This window comes from Oncorhynchus mykiss, chromosome 13 (genome assembly GCF_013265735.2).
Source record: "Oncorhynchus mykiss isolate Arlee chromosome 13, USDA_OmykA_1.1, whole genome shotgun sequence".
NCBI classification, from domain to species: domain Eukaryota; kingdom Metazoa; phylum Chordata; class Actinopteri; order Salmoniformes; family Salmonidae; genus Oncorhynchus; species Oncorhynchus mykiss.
The window spans coordinates 36,839,805-36,863,745 of NC_048577.1; the positions used below are offsets into that span (position 1 = coordinate 36,839,805).

The 23,941-nt window shown below is 42.5% G+C and overlaps 3 protein-coding genes across 10 annotated transcripts in view; 1 reads left to right on the forward strand and 2 right to left on the reverse strand.

The window, feature by feature from the left end:
* Positions 1-976: 976 nt before the first annotated feature.
* LOC110486253 (dnaJ homolog subfamily C member 7) lies at positions 977-12,256 on the reverse strand. 2 transcript variants are annotated; one of them, XM_021557701.2, is made up of 15 exons: positions 11,988-12,256; positions 11,415-11,498; positions 7,213-7,301; positions 6,944-7,068; positions 6,601-6,714; positions 6,335-6,409; positions 6,111-6,229; positions 5,836-5,989; positions 5,457-5,621; positions 4,022-4,113; positions 3,821-3,894; positions 3,418-3,564; positions 3,091-3,243; positions 2,552-2,632; positions 977-2,458 (listed from the first exon to the last, which is right to left on the reverse strand). In XM_021557701.2, the coding sequence occupies exons 2-15, from the start codon at positions 11,486-11,488 to the stop codon at positions 2,421-2,423; spliced, it is 1,500 nt and encodes a 499-aa protein (XP_021413376.2). In that variant the 5' UTR covers positions 11,489-11,498; positions 11,988-12,256; the 3' UTR covers positions 977-2,420. The 2 variants fall into 2 exon arrangements, with proteins under 2 accessions (XP_021413376.2, XP_021413377.2); XM_021557702.2 differs by lacking the exon at positions 11,988-12,256 and having other exon boundaries at positions 2,552-2,629.
* LOC110486255 (NF-kappa-B inhibitor-interacting Ras-like protein 2) lies at positions 10,266-14,909 on the forward strand. Of its 4 annotated transcripts, none has more exons than XM_021557707.2 (4): positions 10,266-10,942; positions 12,653-12,771; positions 12,880-13,121; positions 13,408-14,909. In XM_021557707.2, exons 1-4 carry the CDS (start codon positions 10,875-10,877, stop codon positions 13,648-13,650), a joined length of 672 nt encoding a protein of 223 aa, XP_021413382.1. In that variant the 5' UTR covers positions 10,266-10,874; the 3' UTR covers positions 13,651-14,909. The 4 variants fall into 4 exon arrangements, with proteins under 4 accessions (XP_021413382.1, XP_021413381.1, XP_021413383.1 ...); XM_021557706.2 differs by having other exon boundaries at positions 10,266-10,938; XM_021557708.2 differs by lacking the exon at positions 10,266-10,942 and adding an exon at positions 12,261-12,401 and having other exon boundaries at positions 13,408-14,851.
* Positions 14,910-17,625: 2,716 nt separating this feature from the next.
* Positions 17,626-23,941, reverse strand: part of LOC110485161 (zinc finger protein 385C) — a 215,966-nt gene continuing 209,650 nt past the window's right edge. For all 4 annotated transcript variants that reach the window (XM_036940959.1, XM_036940957.1, XM_036940958.1 and 1 more), the window contains 2 exons: positions 23,614-23,703; positions 17,626-23,165 (listed from right to left, as the gene is read on the reverse strand). In XM_036940959.1, the coding sequence (XP_036796854.1) occupies positions 22,938-23,165; positions 23,614-23,703 (318 nt within the window). In that variant the 3' untranslated portion in view covers positions 17,626-22,937. The remainder of the gene's footprint in view (positions 23,166-23,613; positions 23,704-23,941) is intronic.

The window sequence follows — 23,941 nt, forward strand, 5'->3', positions numbered from 1 at the left end:
CAACATCTCCTATACACTTCATGATAAACTCAGTCACCGTATCCATGTATTCGTCGATGTTATTGTCAGAGGCTCCCCGGAAAATATCCCAGTCCGCGTGAACAAAACAATCAGTTCAATTGCCCTGGAGGGTACGAACAAAGGATCCGATTTGGGTGAGTCATAGACCTGGTTGTAATGCTGGTGAGTTACCGCCGCTCTGATATCCAAAAGTTCTTCCCGGCTGTACGTAATAACAAACAAAAAAATCAGGGCTAATAATGTAAGAAATAACACGCACAAAAAACAAAATATTGCAAAGTTGCCAAGGGGCTAGAAGCACGGCTGCCCTATCCTTATGTCCCTCCCTGCCAATCCTCTCCCACTAACGTTAGCTAGCTAACTTTCCTAGCAACTGTACTGTAGCTGCTAGTTACCAACACACAAGAGTTAAGTTAAAGCCATTCCGTAGAGTAGCTTTCAATGGCTTTGACATACTCTCCTTTGTGGTACAACTGGTCCCCCTCGGCCATGTAAGTACAAAATGTGCTTTTGGGTCCTTGGTCTCCTTCATTGTCAGACATTCAGTGGTATCCTAGCAACCAGCCTAACAAGTCGTTCTATGTCGTCCCTAGTTACCACAGCCACAAAGACATAAACCCCGCCCATTTATAAAAAAATCTAATAAAAAGCAGATGTTTGTTTATTTTGACTTTGTGGCTGTGCTATTTAGTGGACACTGTCCGGGAATTTCAGAGCGGCCCTGTCTGGACTAGAAACAGATAAAAAAGGTGGTGAATGTTAATTTCTTATTATTACCTCCGAACAGTTAAATTTACTCATTCACCACCAGCCATCTCCCCAAAACACCAAACAATTAGTCTGTCTTGGATCCTAAAATATTTAGTACTTTCTTTGAGCTTGGGGTACACACCGAAAAGAATAAGGCCAAAGGAAATCAAATAAATACCAAATACAAACATTGACAAACGGCACATTTGAAGGGGGAAACAAGAGGCCTACTTTATTTACATGGCTGTTGGATAAAGACTCCATAGTCAAGACTGTTGAGGGCTTCTTGAGAGCAAGTCCAGGATGGGGATGCCTTCCTCTTAAAAGTGCACCAAGAGATCTTAAATCAAATTTAAAAAATAACCTCTACTGAACCTCTGTCATAGCAATTGTATAAGCTCTTTTATATTAGCTGCATAATTTACACAGGGCAGAGGAACCCGGGCCTGAATAGTTTAATACTGCTAGGGGCATAGCCCATAGGCAACCTACATTATACTAGGGTATACTTTTAAACAGCATGGGCAAAATAAGATGTTAACTCATTTGACAGTTTGCCTAGACACATTCTTGATAACCCCAATCATAGACTGTTATACATAGTGTGCTGTAAGTGAGATGGTGTTGACTGAGCGGTTGCTCACATTCAGCATACACAGCCAGATAAATATATAGATGTCTACACAGTATCTTATAAAATGGCAAGTACAACCAAATTCATTTCCTGAGTTTGTGCCAAAAGGATGTTGTTCGTTGGTGCCCCTTTTCAGTCTTTTCCACAATAGAGGAGCATCCTCATATCCTGGTAGTGGCTTTGAGACAGCCAATTTACAATAAATATACATAAAAAAAATAAGAAAACAAACTATCAACACAAATAAACACTTTACATTCCAGTAAAATGTACAATGTAGCAACCGGTGAATGGCAACATCAAACATAAAACCTGTGGTGAGGAAGCTGACCACAACATGGCAACAGGCCTGGCATAGTACACCAGCACAGCCATCTGTACTTAAGCAGTAGTTTATGGATTTAACTCTATTTACCCCAGGCTGTTATGGAAAATAATTAACTGTTCATATAACATGATGAAATGGAGACCACTTTCATTAAGCAATCATCCACAGCTGCTAAGTCATCTTTTGGTTGTTGGGTATAAAGTAGGCTGCCACACAACATGCAAGTTGTTCAGTTGCCCATGGTATTTTGCACCATTAAATACTGGGCAAGATATGCATGCTTTGAATACTGCTTGGACAGTAGGTCAAGTGTAGGCGGTTTAAGGAGGTTTGTCTCAGATTTCCCCATCTTGAAGTCACATCTTGGCCCGAGCCTTCAGAAGGCCACAGATATCTGCACAGTCCCGTTTAAAAGTTCCATTATGAGTCATACTTTTTTTGGGCCAACTGTTTTTATACAAATTGAATTTCAATGTTTTTATTGTTTGACAAAATGAAACCAAATATCAAAATAGTATTAGTCTTCAATGGATGCTTGCATCATTCTTTCGTTGCATGATGTGATATGACAGAGTCCAACTGAGGAACAGCCAGACAAATTAAAAATGAGGGTGGAGTTGGGGGGGGTTGAATCCATTTGAATAGAGTCCATGATTGAGCTACTGTATAAGTACCAGGATCCTCCAATTAACCAAACTGGAAGAAGAAATTTCCTGGTCCGGATGCTACAAAACAAAAGTATAAATTATTCAACAGAATCTGAAATATGTTTCCTACAGCTGAAATATACTGTTTCCTACAGCTGTTTGTATACATACATTGATTAGCTTCGAAACTATAGCCCTGGCCGCCTCCGCCACCAAAGAATGCCTTGAAAATGTTGTTGGCGTCAAAATCTGCTGGGGACAGAAACACATTACGAGGATCAACATCACAGCTGAGGGAAGCAGCCAGTACAATCTCACCACAAATTCACTGTGTAACCGTGTAAAATTAACATGGTAAACACCCATTTACAGCTCTGAAATACAAATGGCTGAACCCAGTTGGTGTTTAAATCAAGTCAAGTAACAGTCATTTAGTCCCTGCTAAAGCTTAAATACGTAAAGGGGGGGAGCGGCACTTTTCGCCCCAGCACCTTTATTGTTTTGTTGATGAAACAGAGCAGAGGAGCAGCCAGCATCATAGTAAAAAAAATAATGCCAGTAGATATTCTGCTATTCTATTGTGTGTGAAATGATGTCCCGAGGGTATGAGAGACCGTTTGTTATTTTTCGCAAACAGACACGGCAGTTTCACCCACTACCCCACCCATCCTCCCTTGAAACAGGTTCCCCTGCTGATCTCCAGCCCTCACCTCCCATGTTGCCTGTGTCGTCCTCCATATCGTGACCACTGTCGTAGCGGGATTTCTTCTTAGGGTCAGACAGCACAGTGAACGCCTCGCCCACCTCCTTAAACTTCTTCTCCTCTTCCTTCTGAACCTCAGCACTGGCCGAGCTGTGACGGTCTGAGAGAGAGAAACCAGGGCCGTCAGTCAGGGGGAAATGAGAGGAGGTACAGGAGTGGCTAAGTTAAATGTTTTGTTTCCCCTTTGCATTGAAATACGTCTTCTGACACTGCTTTTTTTATGTCAGTAAAATAGACTGGATAGTTGAACTGAGAAATGGCCTCTCTTAGCTACCTGGATGGTGCATGAGGGCCCGTTTACGGTAAGCCTTCTTGATCTCGTCCTCTGTGGCGTTCTTGTCCACTCCCAGCACCTTGTAGTAATCTTTCCGCTTGCTCTTCTTCAGCTCCAACTGTGCATTCTTCAGGAGGTGCTTGTGTTCTAAGGAAAGGAGTTAAGAGTGAGACGACAAAGATAATATTAATAACAAAGAGCAGTTAGGGCGCCATAACAGCAGGAGGAGCTATATAGTAATTCCACCCCTCAGAGACCGACACCTGAGACATTGCGTCATAACAGGGAGGGTGGGGGTGGGGAAACAGGAGTGTGAAGCAACAGAACCCAGACAGAGGTGTAGCATGGTAGGCTGGGATGGAGAGAGGGGTGGTCGAGTCACACCAATGAGACACAGACATACCTTTTGTTTTCTCTGTCTGGTAGACCTTCTCATAATCCCTCACAGCCTCATCGTACTCCTCCTTGTCCATGTAACTGAACACAGATGTATAGAAACAAGCTTGAAAGATCATAACCATATCCGATGAATATCCATATTCTTGCATGCTCTCGAACCACCACCACGGACATATTGCTAGGAAACTATCGTTGATTGACGTACCACTGTGCTCTCCGTAAATAGGCCTTGATGTAGGTCTCATCCAGTTTAACTGCCTTTGTGCAGTCTTCAATGGCCTGGTCTATTTTTTTCAGCTTTGAAAGGGGGGGAAAAACGGAAATAAAAGAGAAAAAGAGTAAGGGGACTGGGGAATGTGCAAGGAAGCGTGCGACAGAAGATAAAGAGAAGAAATGCTGGCCTAGTTCTAGATAGAGAAAATGACGCAAAGTGCAGAGCACAGCTAAAAATACACACGGTAAGAGGGGCCTCGCTGTATGAGAGGTGTGTGAGAGTTTGTGGCACGCATCTGTGCACGGGTGAGTGTGAGTGCACGTGTGAGTGAGAGAGTATGCGGGTGCCCATGCAGAAGGCCACCTCCGCAGCCAGTACAGTAGCGCTACATTGGTCCATATGAGTGACTTCCTGGAGGATTTACAATCTAACAGGTACATGCTGCCAGGAGACATTTTGAGCAGAGTTAAACAGGTATAAGGCCCTTTAAAATATGTTTTGCAGGGAATTGGGATGGAATCACAGGATCCAGACAAAAGAAATTCAACATTAAAAAATATATTTTACTTAGTAGAAAATCATCTAAATGTATTGAACTTATTAGAAACTGCATTAATTTGTCCAAGATTATTACAAGACATGCATCAGTGATTCACATTTTCCTTGAACATTCTGAAGAGGCGACGGCTCAGGAATGCCCGTGGGTGTGCATGCTTGTCTACCACTCTGTGTAGCCGTTAGTGATGATGCTAATGTCATGACAACCGTCTTCTGCGAGGTGGAAAGGCTTTCTCAAAAACGTACAATGAAATATTAAACACAAAGTAGCCTATTACTGCCTACCTGGCAGAATGAGATCATGGATTATCAATCCAGTGGCCATTTGTTTTACAAACTCTGAAATGACATGAGCACTACAGAAACATCAGAACCAAAAAAGGTCCCAAGCTTGTGCACAGTTGAATTAAAAGGGTAAGTACACCTAAAAACCCACATTTCTTACATTTTTCACAGACCTCAAAAGTGGTCTCCTGCTGTGCTTGTGGACAAAAATAAATTAAAATGTGGATGTTATATCAAAAGTGTGATTTGGAGAGCGAAAACCTGAAACAGACTCAGACAACAAAAACTGCACAGATTTTATAGGGACCTACAGGTATCAAATATCAGCTGCCTGGCTGAAAAGGCAAAACAACCACTGTGTAATTGAAAACAGCAATACCTAATTTGCAAGCAAACGGAGAGCCTTCCAATGAAGACTAAGATGATGATAATAATAATAATAATAATAATAATAATAATAATAATAACAGGCCGAATCAAACTGGGGGCCCAAATGGCAGAAACGCCACGGCTGCATAAGACGAGATAACATGGTATAGTAGATGAGGGGTTCTCCTCCTGGTGCTGTGTGTTTGAGCCTCACCTTAGATCCCACGGTGCCCCTGTTACAGAAGAGCTTAGCATTGGTTTTGATGTTGTTGGGGTCTATGGTCAGGGCCTCCGAGTACAGCTCGTAGGCCGCATCATAGTTCCCGTCCTTGAAGGCCTTGTTCCCATCCTCCTTCTTGGCTTTGAGTGCTTTGGCATTCTGGATGGAAAAGAGAGAGCACTTAGCAACCTCTGCAAACTTAAGGTGTGTCGTCAGCAAGCTAGTGGTGGAGACAGAACTGGCTATAGTGTTCTGTGGCTACCTCTTACAAAAGGATGGAGGCAATTTGTCCACATTAGCATAATTATTAGGCAGGTTAGTTGAGACTAATTGCAGGGCTAGAGTCCTGGTGGAAGGTGGATGGAGGACTCACTCTGCAGGCCAGGCGAGCCTTCTCATGGTCAGGGGCCATGCGCAGGGCCTGGACAAAGAACTGGACGGCCTTGTCAATACAGTCCTCATAGTACAGACAGAGACCACGGACGTACAGGGCATCGCCATTAGTAGCGTCCATCCGCAGGATATCACTGAGAGAGGAAGACAAAGAAACAAGTCTTACATGACAACACACATTTCCAATGGTGTGCATCAGCAAGGGAAATTGCCTTTATGTAATGGTTTTCCAGGCTCCAACAATGTCTTGTTTACCTGGCTACTGACTGGGCCTCTGGGTAACGCCCCAGCATGGCCAGACACTCTGCTTTCAGCACCTTGAACCGATGGCAGGCTGAGGCCGACTCCAAGGCACGGTCCATGCAGAACACAACCTGCACAGTCCAGAGAGAGAAACATTGTCATATCAAATCTAGCACCAATCTGCCCAATCTGCCATATTTGCTTGATAAAAAGACAACATGCAGCCAACAGCCTACCATCCTGAAGTCATGCTTTTCAAATCCTAGTTCAGCCATCTTTTCATACTCCAGGACAGAATCTGCATTCTTTACCTGAAAATAGATTCAAACATATGCTTTTATGTAAGGAAGCCGCTACACTGCCTGATGCTTAGATTGAGGAAAACAAAACTCATGGAATATGGGTCACAGTTAACAAAGGATTTCAATTACTGTAGAACAATTAGCTCTTTACAATGCAATGCTGTTAGGACCTAGTCTGCCAAACAGACTGTCTGACCCACCTCCTGCTGTGCCTGGCTGTTGTCAGGCTCCAGTTCTAGAACCCTGTGGAAACAGCGGCTGGCTGCCATGGCGTTGCCCAGGGACAAGTGGCACTTCCCCTCCCGTAGATGACCCTGTGGGAAAGTTGACTCACAGTTAACAGGCAGAAACACTGCCACAGGCAGGGAGGAGACCAACCCACAAACCATGACTCATCTTTCCATTACCTTACCGTTGTACTCATCCAACTGCCAGACATATTTACGTATTATGAGATGAGACAAACAGGAAGGTCTGACTAACTTGTCTGCCTAGGAGGTAGCTGGGTATTCAAGGCTTGCTACGCCTGGTGGCGGACCCTACCTTCATGAAAGTATCGTCGAGCCGCACTGCCTGCTGGGAGTCCTCCAGCGCCTCTCTGTGCCGGCTCAGCATCATCAGTGTGGCCGCCCGGTTTCCATAGTAACTGGCATTTTTAGGACACATGTCTGTCGAGAACACAGTAAAAATAAGAAAAGTCACTCACCGTCGTTAACAAGAATAGATGATCCTCTCACCCACAGAAAACAAAGATGTTCCCCCTCTATAAAGAGGATATCCTTTGCAGTTGATATCACTGATGGAATTCTTACCTATGGCCTTGGTGTAGTAGTTGAATGCTTCAGAGTAATCCTTCTTGATGTAGTATGCATTACCTTGCTCCTTGAAGCTCTCCGCTTCCCTGGATGACACAGAAATAAAAAAAGACAGAAAGTGCTTGAGAACGAGGCTTATTTTATTGACATTACCCAAGAGAGAGTTCTGAGTAAAACTGCATAATGACGGGATGTGCATGACTAATTGAGTACTCAAACCGATGTCAAAACTCCATCTTTAACCAGAGATCACATTTTTTTCAAATACTATTAAACTATTTGGTCAATTTCATCTTGAAGATAATATTACATTTGCTTTGACTCTAGTGTTCCATTTGTACATGTGCATTTGCGGGACACAACAAAAAAGAAACCAAGCATCACACAGTTTTGCTCCCTAACGTCCCTTTCCCCTCCACGCCTCACTCGATTGCGTTCCGACCGCTCACTCTACACGCGCGTTTTGGAATAATTGCATAATTTTCTGAAATTGGCTATATTGTAAAAATTCATAAAAAAATGTAAAGAGTTATTTGGTCTTAATTTAAGGTTAGGCATACTGTGAACAGTGTGGCCTTTTCCCCTTTACTCTCACTTTCGGTTATTTGAAAATGAAATGAACTCCAAAATATTGCTATTTTTAAAACAATCCATAGAAAGTTGTTTGCAATTTCAGTTTAATCCACCAGAAAAGACAGAACAAATATGGTTAAACTAAAATATACTAATTGATAAAAAATAAATGTTTTAAAAAAAATGTATAATTCTTGTAAATTATATCATAAATAGTAGTGGTGAAGTTGTCACACATGCAGCTAGCAAAAATAATTAAACCAACTAATTGAGGCCTTACCACAAAAAACTGAAGAGGCATTGTGTATGAACTGATACACAAAATGATGTTGGATTCAAAACTTAGAATGTTTTCATTAAAATTATTATAAAAATGTATTCCAATATATATATAAATAAAACAACCATCCCAGCTGTGCAAATTTCACATCGAAGAGACAGAATCATTAGATCATTTGTATTGGTACTGTCCACATGTAGCTTGTTTTTGGTCGCAGGTCCAGGCATGGCTGAAGAATTGCAACATTTACCCGGAGCTAACTCTGCAAATAGCACTACTGGGTAATTTGAAGTCATGCCTGAAGTCAATCAATCAATAATACTTTTAGGAAAAAAAATAAAAAAAATGTTTTACAATCTGTAGAAACTGAGAACAGAAAGGTTTCAGAACTTCTGCGAAACATCACAGTTGATAAATATATGGCAAATATAAATGAAAATGGATGGTGTTAAGAGACAGATGGGAGGGGTTGATTAGAGCTGAAGGGTGGAGCTAAAAAAGAAGATAACGCTAAAATATAATGTCCGTAAAATGTATATAGGTTCAGAATTATTTTGAAACAGCAGTTATAAATATATGGCAAATAGAAATCAAAACTGGATGATCTTCAGAGATAGATGGGAGCGGCTGAGGGTAGCTGAAGGATGTGATGAAAAACAAACAAAAGATAACTATTGTAAAATACAAAGTGTAAGCTGGAAGTAGAAGCCCAACGCTTCGAATACACAGACAGCGTCATTGTGCAAAATGGTACGCAGCATCATCAGGATATGTGTGCAACAAAAGTTCAACATTCACCTTCTGCTACCATTTCTGTCAAGCCGTCTATTCATACAGTTTTGACACATAAATTAAATAAATCCAACATATGCACCACACCGAACACACTGCAACGCTGCTAGGCAAACGCAACGTTTCATTAGAATCTAATGTAATTCTGGTGTACCAAAATGGTAGGGTTAGGAGAAAATAATAAAGTAAAATATAGTTTAAAAAGATAGATATATTTACACAAAAAAATATGGGGGATTGGAAATGATGCAGACAAGTACATTGATGGAAGTTACCCCCCCCGCCCCTAAACATAGACAGGTTCCACACTGAAAATATGCAAAAACATTCATTTGATTAAGAGAAAGAGCATATATTTTTTTATCATAATCATTAAGCCTAAGCCTACTGAGCAAACAGATGTCCTGGCCATAATTCATCCACATGCAGGGTTCAATGTAGAATTGTTCATCCATTTAGAAAATTCCAAGGAACAGGCATAATAAACTAAAAAGTAGACATATTTTGGTTTATAACCCTGAATTATTGTTTCTCAACTTGCCAAACTGAGCCCCGTTTCAAATTATCACTGAGAATAACGGTTCCACTTTGCATTATTCTGTTCCATTTTATTCCGTTCTATTACATCATGTTTTTTTACTATAAAAATAGGTGTCTTGACTGTGATAAGGGCCCAGGAAATAGTGTCTTGTCTTCTAAATGATCAAAACAAGGCTATGCCATTGCACAGCCATAGGCTTCTACACGCAAGCGCCACACCGCTGAGGTTACTACCTTTATGAAGATGGAGTTCCACAATATATAACCAGTTGATATTACAGATTCAAGAAATAAATCAGATGTCACTTTATTTTGACTGAATAATAATCACAACAATATGGGGCAAATTTTGCAGTTAGGATTAGCGTACTCTGAAAAAATATATACCGTGAGTGCTCGGTCAAAAAAGGTCAAATGCCCATCCCTAACAGGTCGTACTGTATCATCCACAGATACACAAAATAGACCAAGTACATTTGAAAAGGGGCTTAGAGGAACACCTCGAGGTGCATTTGCGAGTAATCAATGACTTCATCCTAGCCCGTGTCGCAGACTGCAAGGAGGTAGGATATCACATGATATCACAAAACAACTGCATATTATAGTAACCGCTGACAAGCAAAACAACAGACAAGGGACAATACTAGGATGAAAGGTCTTCTTTAAAATCATAATTGACTCTGGTTGTAGACCAGGGCTAATCTAAGTCTATGATAGACTATCAATTGTTTCCTGAACACAGCTATTGCTGTTTCCAAACATGTAGGCTGGACGAGTTAACCTTGGTGTGGGGGTGGGAGAGGACGGGGAAGGTGCTGCGCAAAATCATCTAAACATAGAAAGAGCCATACCAGCAGGCAGTGAGGGGTCTCATCCAATGGAAATATAGGACCTGAGAGGTAGTGGCCACGTGGGTATTTTCTGGGTACAGCTCACAAACAGAGCAGCTATCTGAGCTCAGTGGGAAATACAGAGGCAGATCACCAGGAACCACATGGCAAGAAAAGCCAGGGAGGGGGCAACTGCCATAGCTTTTTCTTGGAATCTTGTCATGCTTCAGTTCAGATCACAATCGGAGCAAGAAAGCAGACAATGAAGCGAAACTGAAAATAAAGGCAATTTTCCAAGACAATGCCTTGCCCTTGTAATGTTTCATGTTCTTGAGGAAACAGGACAGTTACCACTATCACCTGATCATAACAAATTGTTGGTTGTTGAACTTGTGGCCCCCACTTTTGCTAAGAGAAAAGTTATGACAATTACTAGGGGTGGGAATATATTAGCTAGGCTCAACGTCATTTATATATGGATCTGGCTAGGCCTAGTTGACAACCTCGGAAAACATTACAGTAAAAAAATGGATCACACTTCAGGCATACCAAGAAGACCATGTCAGTCAATAGTATGTTACCTCATGCAAAGCCTAACTTATAGCTGTCTCGTTGAGGTCATCAAGACCTGAGAATGTTCTGGAATGACGTCACTCAGCGAGGACGAGTGGGCAGAGTGGGGCAAGATTTGGGGGACTTTTCTGGCTCGTGCGTGGGTATATAGCAATATGGCAGTACTAACAACAGTTATCTACGTTAGCTAGCTAAGTAACTAGTTAGCGAAATACATTTGGTAAAAATTATAGAACAAAAACATTAACCATAGGCTTTGCGACCGTCATAGCTAGCTACTAACGTTACTAGCTAGTACAATAGCAAGCTAACGTTAGCTAGCCATAACACACGTTGATGCAAACTGTCACAAACTGTGACTAACTTTGTTGGTTAGGTAACACTAACACAACAGATAAAGTCCACTTTTATCTTTGTTGGTATGGATTTTTGAAAAAGAGAAAAATGGCTAACGTTAGTTAGCTAACCGGTTAGCAAGGCCTACTTACCGTGTGACACAAAGCAAAAGCAAACCAACACTAGCCAGACCAAGATTATAACAACATGACAATGGCACGAGAACAATCTTAAATCTAATGTGTAACATTTGTTGCACATTTTCCGCAACGTACCTCTCCAATTCTTCGTCGCTTAGTATTTCCATTTCAGGATCCATGGTCACATCGCAGTCATCAACCGTCGCCATTTTGCTGGGACTGAGAAGGTGGGGGGGGTTGATTGACAGCCAGACAAGACGATCGATCACTGAAAGTTAGTCCTGAACAAAACCTTTTTGTTCTACCAGCATCTACTAAGCTAACATATGGAATTGTTTCAAGATGGTCATACCAAGGATCATTTAGATATTTGATTTGGAATTTTAGGACCAATTTAGGTATCAAAAATATATCTAAAAATGTTTTTTGATAACATTGAATTTGGCCTTTCTGCTATTAGTCAATATAAACACAATGGATTACAGATGTATACATGGAAAAACATAGGCAAAAATGAAGTTTGTTTTGAAGTGTTTGTCCTTAAGATATAAGAAAGATCAGGCAACTTTTTTAGGCACTATACGACTTCCATACATTCTGCCATAAAATGTTTGAATTAACTGGTACCAGGCTACCTTCAGGCGAGTCTTGTGAGGCTTACGTCCTAAATCAAAACAACCGACACGTATGAGTTCGTGAGAGACTCACCTTCATCATATCAGTGTGTAGCCCAAACTCTTCGGAAACAACAGACAGAAGTTGGCAGATCGGCCGTACAGTCTCACCTTAATTCCCCCATAGTTTTTGGCCCACCAGGAGTTGGCATTGGCAAGAGAGCAGAAACAGACACCCAGCCAGGGTAAAACAATGTATGGTCGGACAGACTATTTTTGTCAGTAAAAATAGAGTAACATTCAACCTATCTCGCTCTATTAAAATAAAACATGTTCATGCCTTCCATCCTCTGCGGTTGTGACTCAAACAAGTCTTTCAACCATCGGACGCTAGAGGTCGCAGTTACTTTAAGTAGTGAGGGAGACGTTACGTAAGCATTGTAAACAGGAAGTATTTTTGGATAGTGGCGTCTGGAATTTACGGGAGCGGTGTAGTTACATTTTAAAGGTAAAACGTTTGCAAGGAAATCAAATGTTGAATTGAGTTGTTATCTGGAAGAACATAACAACGGCCATGATCAGTTAAATAGAATCGTTAGCTAACTAAATAGATGCTAAACGTTAGCATGTAGCTAGCTAGCCCAACTTTTGCTACGGTCATGATAATATCATGTTTTGTGTGTGCATGTCTGCCTGTCTCTTTTTTTCCATGCTAGCTGCAGAGACAAGACTGTCATCTGACTTGTTATTCAATTACAGAGTTACCAAGAGACTGCTCATCATCATGGGCAAGAGTTGTAAAGTGGTGGTGTGTGGTCTGGCTGCCGTTGGCAAGACTGCTGTCCTGGAGCAACTGCTGTATGCCAATCATATTGCGGGTAAACAATTGATTTGTAGGACGTAGGTAGATCAAGGGCAATGTTGATGTTTTGACTACACAGATCATCTGGTCCCATTGATATCTCAAAGTGCCCCCCCCCCCCTAGGCTCAGAGCCCATGGAGACCCTGGAGGATATCTATATTGGCTCCATAGAAACGGACCGTGGCACTCGAGAGCAAGTGCGCTTCTACGACACCCGGGGTCTTCGTGATGGTCTGGAGTTCCCTCGCCACTACTTCTCCTTTGCAGACGGTTTTGTCCTGGTCTACAGCATCGACAGTAAGGAGTCCTTCAAACGCATGGAGGCCCTCAAGAAAGACATTGACCGCTTCCGTGATAAGAAAGAGGTAAGGGCTTTCATCGATTTCAATGGTAGTTGTAAAGCACAGTGTCGTGTAGGCTAGTTAAATAACACCGCAGACTTCAGGATAAAACAGACCCTGCTGATGAACGGCCGTCCTATCAACTCTGACTGCAGACCATCAGTGGTAGGGTTAGGGGAAAATAATAAAGTAAATTTTTTTTTATTTTTTTTAAAGATGTCCTAATGTTCATATCTACCCACCACACTTCACTTGCTGATATCCAGGTGATGTGAGGCTGTGCTAAATGGATGAGATTATCTTTCCACAGGTGACCATAGTGGTGCTGGGCAACAAGCTGGACATGCAGGAGCAGAGGAACGTGGACTCTGAGGTGGCCCAGCACTGGGCCAAGACAGAAAAGGTGCGTCTGTGGGAGGTGTCTGTGGCAGACCGGAGGACCCTCATCGAGCCTTTTGTCCACCTGGCCAGCAAGATGACCCAGCCCCAGAGCAAATCATCCTTCCCCCTCAGCCGCAATAAGAACAAGGGGAGTGGCTCTGTCGATAGCTGAGGGAGAAGGGGGTTGGTCGCGGGAGGCAGCGAGGGTTGATGAAGAATGAGAAAGATTTCAGGAGACAGGGAGTGAAAGAGTAGGAGAGGAGAAACACAGTAGGCCGATTATTAGCCTATTACAAATACAGGAAATTTTAGGTCTGAACGAATGCACACTGACTGAATCAGAAACCAATGGTTTCATGGAGATTTTGACTGATATTTAGACTCATATTTGACCATTTAGGCTGATCTTTGATGACAAGTAAATGACATCAAAAGTAACACACATGGATAATCAAGAGGGTTGTTTGTATCATGGAGGATACATAAGGGTTTATATTACTGTTAGTTAATCAGGAGATTTGTTACACTACTGGCATGCCATCTACTCAGATGAAATATGGCAACTATTTTAGCATGGATGATCTGCATTTTATTTTAAGTTACAGTACATGAAACAAATCCATATTTTGGAGAATTAAAAAAACATTCCTCTATTCTTTTAGAGATGTCAGAAAACATGTTACTTCCTTTTGAGATCGCTTTGAGTTTTAAAATGACATTATTGTCTAAAGATTTAAATTGTTGTGACAGACTAGCAGTCTTATGTGATGTCCCTTGGTGAGCAGGGTGTTTGATGAGCTTCCTGCCTGCTGGACAGGCCCTGATGTGGCGACTGAGAGAAAGAGGCTTGCCTTGACTGTTATATCTATGGAGCTCTTGACCACAGCCCAAGCACGCTGAATTATCTGTACTTTATCAGAAACTCCTTACTGTCCTTGAAAACCATGGGGTGTCCTTGATCTTTGTTACTGAGCTGTTAAACACCATGTTGGTCAGACGAAATGCAAATGTATTTCATTTTCAAATTGTTTGTCTGACCGAAGCCCTTTAATGCCATATCAGGGTCCATAGTTATTGTGCAACATTTCATGTGTGTGTCGCTGAACAAGAAAGATGCCGTGGCCTAGTTTGGATGTAGTTTTTTTGCTTTGTGACTATTCACAGATCTTTATATTTGTATTATGTTTTTGACGTTGTGAATTTGCATCTTTATGTCTGTAAAATTGAAGTGCATATTATTTTCATTTTTATTGGGGCATTTATACTGATGCAATATAGAGCACAGTATTCATCTTTTAAAATGTTCTGGAGACTGGATAATCTTTTGCATGCCGTGTAAACAAATTAAAAGATTCCCTCTGCATCTAAGTTGAGGCTGTTGTGTATATCTTTTATTTGCATGATTTATGAAGTAATTAAACATAATACAAACATTTGAATGTCTTTATTAAAATATTCCTACATTGCGCTGCCATCGCCACAGATCATCCCTGTGAGCTAGGATAAAGATCTACAGAGATCTCTGAACTTTGCTCAAATCCATCCAAACTCTGCCTCCATGTCAGAAATGTGGAGAAGGAGAGAGAAGTCTGAGTAGTGTCACAGAATAACTCTTTCATTTTCAAAGGGCAACATTTTAAAGCAGCTTGGATGACCAACGATTCAACTTCTTTTCTCACTGCTGGTAGGTAGCCTATTGGTTTGAGATGTGAACCAGCAACTGAAGGGTTGCCAATTCAAATCCTGGGTCCAACAGGGAAAAATCGTGCGGGAAGTGAGCTGGCAACTGGAGGGTTTCTGGTATCAAATCCTAGATTCCTTCTGTTGTGCCCATAAGCAAAGCCCTTAACCCCCCACAACAACAGCCCCCTTTGCTCAGCGTGGCAGCCCCCAACACCTCTCCAACAAACCTGTATGTGTGTCCCTCGGAGGGGTTGGGTTAAAAGCGGAAGTCAAATTTCAGTTGGACCTTGTGTGCAATTGGCCTTTTGTTCTTTAGTGGTGATTGCTGTGAGTACATCTGTACAAATCCATTATAAAGGCTTCATCTCTGCCTTTGATGTAAGATACTTCAGACAAGATTCTTTGTAATCTACAAGCATTTCACTACACTCGCATTAACATCTGCTAACCATGTGTATGTGACAAATAAAATTTGATTTGATTTGATTTTGATTTTAACTTGACTTGTCAGGTTAGGTAAGATTCCTCTCCCCAGTAATGAATGGCATTGGTTCTGAGGAATAGGTTGCTGAAAGATCTATTCTATACCGTTGGAACTACACATCTAAATAGTTCAGGCACAAAAAAAAAACATTTTAAGTGGCCCTTTTTTTACGTTGAAACAGTGTTGTAGTAGGGATAAGTCCCTGTGGTGATGAGAATTCTGCCCTACATAAACTGAGACAAGGTCAGACATGTTTATGTAGAGCAAATGAAGCTTTCAACAGTTCCACATGGGCCAGCTGACTGGAAAGGTTAATGTAAGCTAATGAGAAAACCTCAAGTGGAACGTCTCTGAATAGATACTATACTCACCTTCAGAGCACAAGCAGGTTGTTTTAAATGACGAGCCAGTGTGCTGATGATGTTTACTAAGAACTTGTGCATTTATTGAGTCACATGTATGGATCATTATAAACTAGCATAGAATTACAACCCACATTTGTCTTCTTACACAGTACATAAGGTACAATAACTTTAACACAAAACAGCCTCCAGGACCCTATATAACCCGCCACACTCTCATACATTTTCTTATCTACGTTTAACAGAGGGCAATGAACCATAAAACATCTCACTCTCTATATTGATCTCCTGTTAAAATGTGACATTTACCACACGGCTTGAAATACACACTGTGAATACTGCGGAGGGGGGCGAGAGGAGCAGTAGATTTGTGACTTGTCCCCGTTGTGATTTATGAACGCACCTCTTCAACTAGACTACCGCCAAAACCATTTCCCCAAGGATGACACTAAGACAAAAAATACAGAGGTAATGTCCTTTTATCTCTACTAAAATACTGTTTTACTGTCATAGCAACAAAAAAAAACAGATCCTTCCTCAGTGCTGAAACTGAGCATCGAGCTAGTTACACCCAGGGACATACAGAGGACCAATGGGATTTCTCCCTCTTTCTTTTTACAGAGGAGATTATTTATCTCAACCCTGGCAGTTGCTATAGTGACCTTCTAATCGCAGCCTTTCCCTCCCGACACTATGTCTTCAAGAGGTAGTGTGAGATTTAAGGGTTTGGATAGAGAGAGGACAGCACACAGGTTGAACAATGGACTTGTGATTTGGCATGATTTTTTGACCCTAGCCTCTGGACCAAACACAACCCAGATTCCAAACAGGTTCCCTGTTATAAGGCCAGATCTTTTTTGATATGAAATCCCTCCAGAAAGCTGCAGCTGCCGTGGCCTGCTGCAAAGCTAAAACTGTCACAGAAGAGATGATTTCCTCCTCTTCACAAGAGAGGTATGAATTTATGGCCATGATTTGGTGGCAAGGGAAAGGTCAAATGTTGATGAAATAATGATTTTGATGCTCTGTGACAGATCAACATTAACCGGGCCCCAAGGCAGTTGGTGCAGCTCATTCCACCTGAATACACAGAGGGCGAGCTTACATCATCTGCTGTAGGACAATACCTAATGAATGTAAACACACAACATGTCATTTTGAATCATGTTTAAAATATGAGTTGATCATGCTGCAAAGCAATATGCTGAGGTGTGTGTGTGTGTGTGTGTGTGTGTGTGTATGTGTGTATGTGTGTGTGTATGTGTGTATGTGTGTGTGTATGCGTGTGTGTGTGCGTGTGTATGTGTGTGTGTATGTGTGTGTGTATGTGTGTGTATGTGTGTGTGTGTGTGTGTGTGTGTATGTGTGTGTATGTGTGTGTGTGTGTGTGTGTGTGTGTGTGTGTGTGTGTGTATGTGTGTGTGTGTGTGTGTGTGTGCGTGTGTGTGTGTGTGTGTGTATGTGTGTGTGTGTGCGTGTGCGTGTGTGTGTGCGTGTGCGTGTGTGTGGAGAGGATCTAACACCTTTGACATTAGAAAGCGGGACATGTTGACAAGTCGTCTGGTTCCAGTCAATCGCCGGACACTTAAAGGTCAATAAAATACAAAGTGAGGCTGAGGAAGTGAAAGATCTAATCGATTTATTTCACTATCCAACTTCTCCCTCTGTCTATTTCTCTCTCCCCCATTTATTTCTCTGTCATTCATATCCAACCTGGCATTATCTATACAGACGGAAAAAAAACAAACATTTAAAGCAAAGACTCAATAGCGTGTCAAATGATCTTACTCTCTATTCCACCTTACAATTCCTATTGTACATCATGAAGATCATTGTAATCAAATGTACTGTGAACACAGTGACAAAGGTGCTACAATAAATACTGGTCATGTCCTCTCATAGAATATCTTCTACATTGTAGTACATGTTTTGTAATGTACCATAGGCTTTAAATGGAACACAAGGGCTGCATTTACACAGGCAGGCCAATTCAGTTCTTCAATCAGATCTTTTTACATCAGATCTTTTTCAGAGCTGATCTGATTGGTCAAAAGACCAATTCGTGAAAAAGAATATCAGAATTGGGCTGCCTGTCTAACCGCAGCCAAGCAGTCACAGGTATTGATATGCACTGTACAACTTGACGTACACACTGAACTGACTCCGTGTCCTTGTAGGGTTGATACAGAGAGGGAGGAACCAGGGACTGACAGACTGACCGCCACAGCAAAATAAACGGGTGTCACTTCACAGCATTCAGGTAGAGATGAATATATCCGTGTTGTGGATATGTAAGGGTTTGTGGAGAGGTCTTGCAAGGTTCCATGTTTCTTCTGTCATCCTGAGACTGGCTTCAGACATGGATGTGATCACTTGACTTGAACTTCCCTGGTTTTGGCAATGGGAGAGGTGTGTTTCTGCTTACCTAACGTTTCCACACGGGGAGAGCTGGCATAAGGACCTATACTGGTAGTGAGAACAACAATGCTGTCCAACTACATTATGAGAACGGGCTCCACTTCCAATTAACAAGGACATGGGTGGGAAGCTAACAAATGAATAGCTGATTGAACAAAATTCACATCATTATGGTATGCTTGTTACAGTTCATTACAGTCCAGAAGAGTCTCCTGACAGACGCGGCTTTGATGATTGGCGTCATTATGGCAAGAGACTGACTCTGGCTTCTGTTCAGACAACAAGAGCACATGACACAGGAACCGCTCTGTACACGAAGGACAGAGAAAAGCTGTGAAGAACAGAGCTGAGCTGAGCTGTGGTGGTGGTCCAGAATCCAGTACCGTTCCATGATATTGTTCAGAACCTAATCTCTCTCCATTATCTCGAGCCGCTCCAGAGTATGATGTTATGATGTCCTGCCCACTGAAACCATCTGGGTGTGAATACTGTGCAGATAATCCAGAATATCATTCAGACTGTTGATCCTCAGCATGTCACTCCTTTCTCTGTCAATAGCCCTGTTTATACCTGCTGTTAACATGCAACCTTCGTCCTGATCTTGTCTGTTTACACTTATAAGATCGGATCACAATGCGTCTTTTAATTGTCTACACTGGTCTAAAAATGTGGGCACAATCAGAATGTGAACAAGATCAGGACAAAGGCAGCAGGTTGGAACCAGGTATAAACAGAGCTAATGAGGCAGGACTCGGATGGGGGCAGACACCTTTCTCCATTCACCTTCATGCAATTATCTTTGCAGCGTTGAATGCCTGCTGTGAAAAGTAATTTCTAAAATAGGGGGAAATGAAAGCTGTGCTTTGACATCAGTGATATGCAGATCCTATACCAAGGAAACTCAGTTTTGAGAAACGCCAGCTCCTCCCACCTCACCGGCAGTAGCCTCAGTCAACATGGCTGCCTTGCAGTTTCATAGCCTGTCATTACATACAGCATATGTTCTTTTACTGAAAGAAATAGGTCACTGGTAGACTGATAGATAATTGACATTTCACCACACTGCAATTGAAGAGAATGTGATCCTAGTGCTTTGTTTTATCCATGGTGTCAGATTCCTTATTATACCCAGGGCTGAGCTCTGTATCTGGGCTGGTCTATCCATGGTTCCCTTGGCTGTGCACAAGGACGGATGAGTGAAAAAGAGAGACAAGGACACATCACAATGTCCTTCTACATGACCGTCATATTCCGTGTGTGGACATCTTACATCAAAACTTCTTCAATCCTGTTCTGTATGGCTATTGTTTCACGTCATCCACAAGTACAGTGTATGACCCGTCTCTACGGCGATGACGTTTGAGAGGCTCTGATTGTGTGGATGATTGTATGGTATTAATGTAGCTGAAACTGTAAGCCCTGAGAAAGCCAGAAACTGACCAGCGGTTGACACTCTTGGGATATACTGGATAATTACATCTGAAAGGCATTTTTTGTTCCACATCTATTGTGTGACGTCAATAATTCAATTCCGTAATTCAGTTCAAATTTGAACAAGAAAAAGAAAAATCACTCAACCAACTTTTGATTCAACATTTGTCTCTTTTGTAGGTTAAAAAACAAGCACAGTAAAACCATGTAAATAAAACAAACAGAAAAAACAAGCAAAGTATTTCTCCTTTCCATGTACAGCGTGTGTCTGCTGTAGCCTACATCAACAGTCTACCCTCAGCTAAGATAGTGTTTCATCAAGATAAAGATAACAATAGCAACTCTGATAAAATGTCTATATTTACTCTATATTTTCTACATAGATAATTTGCCTTCTCTATATGCATTTATTTATTAAAAATGTCCTTAAATGTCTGAATACCAAAGAGTTCCCATGTAAAGACAGACAGACAGACAGACAGACAGACAGACAGACAGACAGACAGACAGACAGACAGACAGACAGACAGACAGACAGACAGACAGACAGACAGACAGACAGACAGACAGACAGATAGACAGATAGACAGACAGAACGAACACTGGAGATCAATAGGCTGGCTGGTTCACTGAGTAACTTACTGTGACTGGAGAGAATCACATTGGTATGGCAAAGAGACCTGACGGCTTGGTTTCATATTCCCAAAGACAAAGGCCTCAGAAACATGTACAGAATCAAAGAGATTCGAAAAGATGGAGGAGAGACAGTGCTGGGTTTGATCTAGAAGAGCAATAACATGGTCTTCACTGCAGGTGGCGCTGCTGCGTCACACACATGGAAATACTATTTCACTGACTGAACTGAAGGGAACAACAACTGCATAGGATTTCCCCCATTTTGCTGTTGCTAAAGTAGACTGGTTGGGTGTAAGTGTTGGGTTTGGTAATAAACCAGCAAAGAGAGTTGGTGTTGGGATAAATCAGGAGCCCCAAGTATTGGGTCTGGTCTGGTGGGAGCTATTGAGTGTTCGTTTCAAGGTGGGTCTACTTGTTTAGGAGAGAGGGGCATGGGAATGTGATTATGTGTTCTACTGCGCTTGAGACATCAATAACACTGGCTGTTCTGTGTAATCCATATAATAGCTGTGTCCTGCTCCTCTTGTAAGGTGAAAGCCCAGCAATGTCAACACAGAGAGAGGGCTGAAACATCCATCCCACAGTATGAGAGCTGCTATTTATAGCTTAGCTCAACCCACAGTCACAACATGAGCATGAGATTGACCATCAAGGGAAATCGCATCACAACAACCCATCAGTTCAAATGACTCTTAGCACTGGCCACTTGGAATTTGCCTTTCAAATACAGTACGGTACGCTGTAGAGCATCTCTGTAGAGGTACAGATACATTGTTCAGAATCAGATAAAGCCACCTCCCCACATCCTATATTCTCCTACTGTATAACCGTTCGAAACATAGACACATTGATTGAACATATTGCTTTAAAAATGTAACTAGATCTGAGATTTAGATTCAGACCTGTCTCATGGATAATGACAACGATACAATTGAATCTTCACAAGTTGATTGTTTGTGTGATTGAAAAATGCTCAATCAAACTGGCATGAGTTTATGAAAAATCACACCAGGAATAACAAAAAAAAAAACTAGAACATATTTTCATTGCTTTCATAAGTAAATCTGTTTAAGGTGCTTTTAATGTGGTTGCCATGGCACTGTGCTTTGTTTCTTTCCCTCCATTCCCGATGATCCAATCAGTGATCTGGGAAATGTGTTCTCACACCCCCATCATCCACACATCTCTCTGCGCAGTGGAAACCTTTAATTGAGGATTGTAAACCCATCAAGTAATTTCCACCCCTTAGTGTTTTTTTTTTGAGCAAGGGGAAATTGTCATTCACTGCTACCCATCAGCTCCTGCTGAGATAGCTCAAGAGAAAATTAAGGACTATGGCTCAGGGAGTACAATTGGGGGATCAAGCACTATAAAATCACTGGGATACAGGGAACCATGGCAGATTACAATATAAGACAGCCAGGCTTTTAAAAATTATTTTGTGCCTCCCGTTCCGCAACAGGAGAAATAGAGACAGTCAGAACCAATGCACCAGCGCTGCTACGGAGCAAAGATCTTTAATGAGGCAGATCTGCAACTTGAGACAAAATCAAGTTGACAAGCTGACCTTTTCAGGACCTTAATGAGTGCTTAATTCTGAGAATGCAGGGTAAAAAATGAATTATGAAAGGCCATGTTGGGCTGTGACGCAAAGAGAGTGAGAGAAAGAGAAAGAGAAATAAAAAGAGAAAAAGAGAGAGAGAGAGAGAGAAAGGGCTTCAGCATTTATTCTGCACATCAATTTAGAGCTCTGGGTTCCAATGACAAGAGCCCAGTAACAGGGTTTGGGAGATAGGGGCTTGGTGGAAGGGTGTTGCTGGAAAAATATGAGTTCATATAGTTCTGACAGATCCCACTCATAGACTTGGGTCCGTAAGTCTGCAGAGCTGCAGGTCCACATATGGCTGAAGACAGTCACAAGCTCAGAGAGCATTGGGCTCACCTGCTAGCATCCCCAATATCGACCCACAACCACAAAAAGCAAGCCAACCAATTATAGAAACAATGTTCTGAGGAGTAGCATGACGTAAAGGGACCTTATTTGTGGCAACCACACTAAACAGATACATCTATTTTTGTTCTCTAATAAATTACACAATAATATTAAGAATCCAAACCAAATCGACCCATGAAATGGCTGTGTAAGAGAGAGGCCTCCTGACTGCACCAGTATGTCCCTGGAGATGTGTCCTGTTCCTCAGGCCACCAACCACAGGAGAAGGAGCAGACAGATGGGGCGTGGTGGAGAGGAGGCGGGGTCTTGGGGGGATGGCCTCCCTGACAGGAGCAGTTGTTAGCCTCGTTCTCTCTGTTCTCTCCATCCTGGCTCCTGTGGTCTGCATAGTTTGTGCGTGGCGTGGCCCTCGTCATGTGAGTCACAGTAATGGAGGCGGGGCAAGAGGGTTGGTAGAGGGGGACAGAGGGACGGGGGGCTGTACTGTGTCATTAATAAGGGGAGAAGATGATGGAGGGGTGCGTGGCCCTCAGGGGCCCCGGGGCGGGCCGGAACAAGGTGGGGCTCAGGAAGGGCGTCTGAAAGAAGGTGGTGCCCGCCGGGTGGCGCAGAGCCAGAGGATTGGTTGCCATGGTGCACAAGGTGGGCTGGGTGAGGGGGCTAGGCAGGAAGCCAGTGGTCAGGCTCTTGGTCAGCTGCTTCTGGAAGGCCAGTTTGGTCTGAAGGAGAGGAGGAGAGAGCGAAGGAGGGAAGGAAAGTAGAGAGGGGAGCAGAGACGGAGAGCGCATGTCATTTCTTGAAGCGCACATATTTACTCAAAGTAGAGCACACATTTGCTCAGCAAACAGGGAACATTGCTCTTTTAGCACACATCGTTACCTTGGATTAACATGCTCGTACATTTCTCCATACTAATATCCTTTCCCTCACCACAACTACCCTCTTGGGGACTTGCCTTATGAACACTCACACGGTCAAGACAAAAGACAGAACTACAGACACACAGACATGCTTAAACTCCAAACCCTTTACAAAGTTTACATTAGAGCATTAGTTTCTGGTGCTGTTCAATCCCCCGCACCTAGCCTGTTCCAGTGGTTAAGCCAGCTGTAGCCCTGACAACCCACTTCTCCCCTGTCCCTGCCTGCCCTGGGCCCTGCCACTCACCTGAGTAGAGAGAGAGGTGAGGTTGTACTGGCTGAACATTTTCTTCATGGCAGACACGGCCCCGCCTGCATACCCAGCCCATCTCACATTCTGCAGGGGGGCGGGGGAGGATGGGAAGAGGGGGCGGTGGAGGAGATGCAGAGGAGGGAGAAATAGCGATGTGGAGGTGGGGTGGAGTGGAGTGGAGGAGATGGGGAGAAGGAGAGGTTCGAGGGGAGGTTCGCACATAACAGGAGTACAAAAGTGATTAATACAGAGTGCTGATTCAGGCTGCAGGCTTTGTCAGTAGGGGTGCTGGGGGTAGTGTTGGGGGTAGTGCTGGGGGTAT